At 39.1% G+C, this 7,437-nt stretch overlaps 2 protein-coding genes across 7 annotated transcripts; both read left to right on the top strand.

The window, feature by feature from the left end:
• Positions 310–4,644, top strand: LOC18601148 (putative serine/threonine-protein kinase). Of its 4 annotated transcripts, XM_018119625.1 has the most exons (9): positions 310–1,056; positions 1,302–1,445; positions 1,551–1,768; positions 1,868–2,073; positions 2,417–2,543; positions 2,674–2,745; positions 2,943–3,147; positions 3,237–3,369; positions 4,119–4,644. In XM_018119625.1, the coding sequence occupies exons 3-9, from the start codon at positions 1,618–1,620 to the stop codon at positions 4,380–4,382; spliced, it is 1,158 nt and encodes a 385-aa protein (XP_017975114.1). In that variant the 5' UTR covers positions 310–1,056; positions 1,302–1,445; positions 1,551–1,617; the 3' UTR covers positions 4,383–4,644. The 4 variants fall into 4 exon arrangements, with proteins under 4 accessions (XP_017975114.1, XP_017975115.1, XP_017975113.1 ...); XM_018119626.1 differs by lacking the exon at positions 1,302–1,445; XM_018119624.1 differs by having other exon boundaries at positions 310–1,445.
• On the top strand, positions 4,961–7,355 carry LOC18601147 (UPF0496 protein At3g19330). Of its 3 annotated transcripts, none has more exons than XM_018119633.1 (3): positions 4,961–5,125; positions 5,222–6,283; positions 6,927–7,355. In XM_018119633.1, the coding sequence occupies exons 1-2, from the start codon at positions 5,035–5,037 to the stop codon at positions 6,274–6,276; spliced, it is 1,146 nt and encodes a 381-aa protein (XP_017975122.1). In that variant the 5' UTR covers positions 4,961–5,034; the 3' UTR covers positions 6,277–6,283; positions 6,927–7,355. The 3 variants fall into 3 exon arrangements, with proteins under 3 accessions (XP_017975122.1, XP_017975121.1, XP_017975120.1); XM_018119632.1 differs by having other exon boundaries at positions 6,900–7,355; XM_018119631.1 differs by having other exon boundaries at positions 5,222–7,343.

The following is a 7,437-nucleotide window of genomic DNA, read 5'->3' as shown; positions in this document are numbered from 1 at the left end:
CAGAAATAAGAGTACAGTTTTTTGGGTATTGGGTGTATATTCTACTGCTGTAAATGCCATCTGTTGTTGGATGTAAAAATTGTGAATTTGTGAGTGCGTGGGGGTGGGGGTGGGGGTGGGGGGGGGGGNGGGGGGGTGTTACAGCCAAGATGCCTTGTACAGGGCATACCAAATAAAACCATCTCAACTTGCAGTACCAGACAACCATGATACTGCTTTACAGCCCACAAAAACAAAAAACCAAAAAGGAAAACACATCAAATTCAAATCAAAACAAAGAAAGAATTGCTTTTCTACCAAAAAAAACAAGTTCCTTCTTCTTTCTTGTTTATATTGTTTATCAGTAATCTCTTGTGCTTCAAAACTTAGAACTTTTTTCGGGTTGTTAAGTTTTCCGGGTTGTTTCTTTACTTTGGTGGGTGTGTGTATAAATTTGCTGAAGGAATTGTTGGGGGTGGTTTGGTAGAGAGAGAGGATATTAAACCCTGAGAGATAGTGTTGTCGGCGCAGGGTCACTTTCTGTCGGCATTGTCTGTATCCAACGATGATTCTCAGTGATTATTAATTTCTATTAAATTCTCAATTCATTTATATTTTTTTAATTCAAAAGTACAAGCGGAGATAGGTAGATGCTTCAGGGAGCGTGATTCGTTTTCATTAAACTTGCAGCCCAAAGCTGTCTCTGTGTTGTGTTGTGTTGTTTTGTTTTGGTGTTGTTTCATTGCTTTTGATGATTTGGACCTTCCTCCTCGTTTTTAAAGCCAACTACACCAATTCCAACAACTTCAACTATTGCTCCTCAATTCCTCATCATTGCTTTCTCTTCTCTCTGCCCACACCCTTTTCCCTGATTTCACTCATTCACTCTATCTAATTCTGGGCATCTCTTGATTTGTTCCCCCAAGATCATAAGATTTTCCTGTTTCTTTCAATGTGGCAATGTGGGTGATTTTCAATTTGGGTGATTCTGCTCCTAGGAGATCAATTCAATTTCTCATTGCCAAATGAAGCTGAGGTTTCTGGAGATCTGGCTGCATTATTTCTCTGGGAATACAGGTCTCAAGCTTCGGACTTTATTCTGTTTTCCCTATTTCCATCAATGTCTTACCATTGTTTGTCTGTGATTTGACTTAAAAAGTAATATCGGTTTTTAACCACCAATTGAATTGTTGCCGTGTTAGACTGTACTTTATATGTCCAATTGAATGATTTTGATGTGCATGATTCGGATAACTACAATGTTGAGCGTTTCTATTTAATGGGTATTCAGTATTACTGAATGTGAAACGTCCTCATGCCAGTTGCTTCTTTGCGTTTGGTCTGCTTCCATCTACAAAGTTTCTTAACAAACGCAAAACATCATCTCTGTTCTATAAGATTGTCTTCCGCCTGCTAGCTACCAACTTGCTTGCGTTACCTTCACATCTATACGAAATGGATCATATGTATGCCGTTTCTTTTTTATGCACTCTGCTTTTGTTGCTTGAAATGAATGCTTATGTTGATTCTAGATAAAGATTTATCTGCTTGTGCCATCCTATTTATTTCAGGTTCAATGTATAGTCAATCAAATCCCAGTTATACTTTACTGCATAGCTGAAGTAGTTCCCATACCAGATGTCAAGGACTCTTGCAGCAATATTAGGAGGTGCTGCAGGAGCCATGGCATTGGTGGGGATAGTTGGCTTGCTTATATGGTTCTGCCTATTTCATAAACGTGGTGTTTCGAGAAGATCAGAGACAGGGTCCTCGGATCCATCTGTTCAAGGTAACATTTATGTCATGTATGTTTTTTGGACTCCCTTAAAGGCCCACAGGCAGAGTGTACAGATAACTGATTTGTGGTGTTTCCACTGACATTTTCTAGGAAGACATCTTGGGGTTGAGTTATCATTACGAGAAGCTAAACGTTTTGAGATTGAGGAGTTGTCTTCGGCGACCAAAAATTTTAGTGATCGAAACCTGATTGGGGAAGGAAAATTTGGTGAGGTATATAAGGGTTTGCTTCAAGAGGGGATGCTGGTTGCCATCAAAAAGCGAGCTGGAGCGTATAGTCAGGAATTCATTGATGAGGTAACTATCACTTCCCTGCCATCTACCTAAAAGTGATTGCATAAGGCTGCCTGGATCATGCTAAAGGCGAATGATAACTAATATTTCTTCTACTGAAAACTATTTCAATTTAAGCAGTTAATTGAGTCTATTTCTTCCGTTTTAAGATTCGTGTTTACTTCTAAGTCAGGATTGCTTTGAAGTGTGGTAGAGATTTTTCAGTGGCTTCCAAAAAATTCTAAAATTTAGATTTGCCTTTAAATTGACCTAATATCTTTCCCAATTTATGCTTCTTTAGTACAAACTTTATCTTATTCTTGCACTGTTTATCCTTTGATCTAATGGCACTGAACTTTACTCCTAGGCGTGCTATCTTTCATCAATTCAGCATCGGAATCTTGTCACTCTTTTGGGCTACTGCCAGGAAAATAATCAACAGTTTCTAATATACGAATATATACCCAATGGAAGCGTTTCCATTCACTTGTACGGTAACTCTCTATCCAGTCACAATTTTTGCATTTGTGAACAAGACTTTTCCTCCTATATATTGTATATGTGTGTTTAGGATTTGGTGGTGAAAATGAAATGGTATTTATTTTTCCTGATTTGTTTCTGCAGGAGCTGGTCAAGTGTCACCTCAGAAGCTAGAATTCAAGCATAGACTTTCAATAGCTCTAGGTGCAGCTAAAGGTGATCCTCTGCAAAATCAGTGAGCATTTGTGGCTTTCCTGGTATCAGTTTTTCTTTTCTTTAGATAAACTATCCAAATAGCAATAACGGTCCTACAAAATTCTTTTGTAAGCTTCTGTAACACTTTGAAATTCAGATTTTCATCTTCTATGGTTGTAACATTTTGAAATTTTACTGCCTCATTTATGTTCTCTCAGTTATTGGTCCCTTTGCAGGTTTGGCTCATCTTCACTCCCTAAGTCCTCGATTGGTACATAAAGATTTCAAAACAGCCAATGTTCTTGTAGATGAGAATTTTATCGCTAAGGTTGCAGATGCAGGACTACGTAATTTCCTGGGAAGAATTGATGTTGCTGGTCCTTCTTCTCAAGTGACAGCTGATGAGATATTCCTTGCTCCTGAGTACTATGCTCTTGACTCCCTCTTCACTCTGTGACTGATCTGGTGATGCATCATTCGTTATTCTTACCTGTATGCATTGACTAATGCAGGGTGAGGGAGTTTAGACGTTTTTCTGAAAAAAGTGATGTATATAGTTTTGGAGTATTCCTTTTGGAGTTAGTAAGCGGACGGGAAGCATCAGAATTACCATCTTCAGACTCCACAGAGAACCTCGTTGAGTGGGTATGATTTCGGCTCCATATCTGCTTGTTATTTCTATGTTTTTGAATTATTTGTTTGGTACCACATGAGTTAGTGGGAGGGGGATGACCAGGGTGATTACAGCTATCGGTATCTTGCTATTGAAAGAATACTTGCAAGCTTGCATTTCTTTGTGAGGAAGCATTTGCATGTTTGTGCATCTATGGAATTTTCTGTGTCAGCATATGTTATTGGCTTCATAAACAGCATGGATGCAGACAGGCAAAGTTTCTGGCCGTGTGCAATTCATTTGTGTGTTTCTAAATCATGCATCAATGGCCACATGATTAGCAGGTAGGTGCTTACTATATGGATCATGGCTATCAGTATCTTGCTACTGAAAGATTTGACTTACAAGCTTGGGGATGTTCTTGTGTCTGCATATGTTAGTGGTTTCATAAACACCATGGATGCAGATATGCCAAGTTCCTGGTCCTGGGCCGTGCATTTTATTTGTGTGTTTCTAAATCGTATAGTCACAACCACATGATTTAGTAGGTAGGTGGTTACCATATGGATCATGGATATCAGTATCTTGCTACTGAAAGATTTGACTTACAAGCTTGCAATTTCTCCCCGAGAGAGCATTTGCCTGTTTGCAGACATCTACAGCAGTAGTTTGTGCCTGCACGGGCATGGTGATTGTAGCTTATCTTATTACTTTTAGACCAATGTAGGCTTAGAGGAAAATCACTACTGTTGCTTGTCTGATATCTCTTTTGTTTCGGAAGGTGCAAAATAGTCAGGACTATAGCAACATTTCCAGCATGATCGATCAGAGGTTGGGGAGTAGCTTCACAGGTGAAGGCATGGAAGAATTCATAAAGTTAATGGTCCGATGCGTGGAACCTTCGAGCGAGAGGAGACCTGCAATGAGCTATGTGGTAATGGAACTGGATAGGATACTCGATAAAGAGATGAGCTTGACAACAGTGATGGGGGAAGGAACCCCAACTGTGACCCTTGGGAGCCAGCTCTTCAGAGCAACAAAATAAAAAAAAAAAGAAAAAAAGGAAAGCTGTGTTTGCCGCCAAATTGTGAGAGTGTGATATTGGTGAAGTAGAAATTTTTGCATTGTCTTTTTCCTTTGGGAAAACTTAGAGAGGAGAATCAGCTGTTTGCTAAGTGTATAAAGAACAGCTGTTATTAATTTTTTCATTTTTTTTTTCTTTTTTACCATCATAAAATGCATGAGAAATCTTGTTGTAAACCATTATTTGTTGTTAATAGCAAAGTGCTGGTGTGATTTATACCTTCTTTCTTCCTTTTGGGACAATAAACATTTATCTCCTCTATTTTCACCATGTGTTAATTACTTCTTCAGTTCTTTCTTTTTTTTTAAGATATTTCAAAATGACCTCTTTTTTAATATTATTAATTAATTTTTTTATAATTTCTGTTTTAAAAAAATTGAGGAAGACAGATTCATCTTTACTCTTTTAAATCAGAAAATAATGTATTAATTAACGAGTTCAATATATATTTTAAAATAAAATTTTTTATTTTAATTGTTTTCATGAAAATAATAATAAAATATTTCTGTGGCCTCTTTTTCCCATCTTCTTCTAAATTTCGTCTTCTAATTGGTATATAAGTTATTACAACTAGTAATGCAAAGTAAAGTAGAGTATAGTAGAGAACAAGAAGATGCAGTGCCTCTCCTTCAAACCATCGCCTCCTCCGACCTCGCCTCAAACCCAAACGATCGATCTCAATTCCTGTCCCCCAGCTTCCCAAGGTAAAGATATGTCCTCCCCTCACCCTGATGTTTTTTGCTTGCAATGGAAGCGTTTGCGTAAATGCCTCAAACAAACTTGCTTTCTTCTTGTCCCAGGGGATTCCTCCGAGGGAACGCCCAGGTCCAGCACTCAGCCCTCACCTACCTTCAATCTCAGTCGGGAGTACACTCTCGCCGTGCAAACCAATTCCTACAACGAGATGCGGTCCAGGATTGAGGAGCGGGTGCAAGTTGAGGATATGCTTGAAAATGGGGATACCCATCATCTGATTTTGTCGCAGATGCTGCAGCCCAACAGAGATTGCGTCGCCCAAGCTCTTCGCCACACCAACCCCAAAGCTACCCTCACTCGCTTGGTTTCTACCTACTTTGAGCACAGCGAAAATATCACCGATCTCTGCCTCTTGCTCTGCCAATGCGTAGATCGTGCTCGTACCCTCTATTCCCCTATTACTGAGCTGCTTCAAGTGTTCCCATATGAACTCAATTCCATTAGTCAGGCGCAGTGTAACTGGGCGTTCGATGTTTTCCAACAATTCGATAGCCTTGACAATCCTTTTCCTCGTCCTGACTCCCATAACTTCAACGAGATGCGCTGTAGTTTCTCCCAGCTCAAGGAGCAGCTTGATCACAGAATCAACAAATCCCATTCTAGAGTTCGCTTCCTGCACCGCGCAACTACTGGCTCTGCCATTTGCTTAATTGGCACTGTCGTTGGAGTTGTTGTTTCAGCCGTGGTTATCTCCACTAATGCCCTTGCTTCCATTGTAGGCCTTGTGGCTACCCCACTTTGTCTTGTTTATGTTCCAACTGATCTCAGGAGGAAACAGCTTGCCCATATGGCTCAACTTGATGTTGCTAAAAAGGGAACTTCTGTCCATAACTATGATCTTGACACCATTGATCGCCTTGTTGCCTTGTTGTATACTTCAGTTGAGGCCGACAGGCAGCTTATACGATTTGGATTGGAGAGAGATAGAGACATATACCCCATCCATGAAGTTGTGAAACATCTACGCGGTAGCCATGACAATTTTCTTGACCAGCTCAAAGAACTTGAGGAACATATATGCCTATGCTTTAATTCTGTCAATAAATTCAGAGCTAAGCTACTCGACCAGATCCATCATCATCAATCTACTTATTCATGATCGATTGGTAGCATTTCTCGATTCCTATTTACTCTCCTAGGTCAATGTGTATAGCCATACAATCGTATAGCATGCTTTGACTATTGCCACTGGCCCTGCTTTTTAACTTTGGGGCTGTCATGACTATACATGCACCTTTCAAATTGCTAATTCTTGAATTCTTGTGCTTTAAACGGACCCTGCTTTGTTGGATTGATCATTGTGGGAAGAAGGATGTCTTCGTACTTCAAACTTGTACTTCTTGCCCTTAATTGATATGTTATCCAAAACTGATTTAGCTTTTCTAACAATGAGATGATTTTAGGCTGTTGATCTTTTGCAACTTTCTGATTTTGTCTAGGGTTGTGACAGTCATTATATTGTTATACATTGATAAAAGTGTTTGCCAGAGCCTTTCCTTCCTTTTGTTTAAAATTCTTTGTGCAATTGTGATTTGTGATAGCTATATCTAGCTTGATCATATGTGTAAGGTTCTCTGTTTCTCCTTAACCAGCTTAATGGGAAAATATGCAGAAATCACTGTCTATAAAAGTGTTTGCTATCCATACTGTAATTATTCAATGGAGCCTTTGTATTTTAATGAACTTTTTTTATCTCCTGATGGAAAGATTGAATTGCATCAGCATTGCCGCATTGCTATGATGTAACAGTTTACCAGCATCAAATCACAGATTGAAGGAATAGTTTTAGCAAGGAAGGCTGATTGCTGTGAGTTATGTGGCAATGGAAATTTGTTGAATAGTTGAGAGGTAGAGACTGATAACAACGGAATGCCAGATTTTGGCCCTCATCAGGCATTCACATTGAATGATGATAAAAGAATTTTGTTCCTTGAAGATTCGGGAAAGATCTTGTCTCGAACTCTGTGTATCATTTTCCTTTTGCATTTGAAACATAAGAGAAGAGATTTTTTATATGTACATACATAAGATCACAGATGTAACTGCCCAATAAGTGTATGAAGGCTGTGCTATGTAATGTTTCTGATTTCCCTGTCATAATGTAAAGGAGATACTCTCATTGTACACCTGTATTTGTTGCTAATGTTATAGGGAGTCTCTCTAGTTTCTTGTGGTTTAGACAGGTAAAAAACCTGTTGACTTGAAACAAGAATAGAATTCAAGCCACTAATGACAAGGATAAAGGTGGAACCATTATGCT

Source organism: Theobroma cacao, chromosome 4 (assembly GCF_000208745.1).
Source record: "Theobroma cacao cultivar B97-61/B2 chromosome 4, Criollo_cocoa_genome_V2, whole genome shotgun sequence".
In the NCBI taxonomy this organism is placed as follows: Eukaryota; Viridiplantae; Streptophyta; class Magnoliopsida; order Malvales; family Malvaceae; genus Theobroma; species Theobroma cacao.
This window is presented reverse-complemented; position numbering and strand designations above follow the sequence as displayed.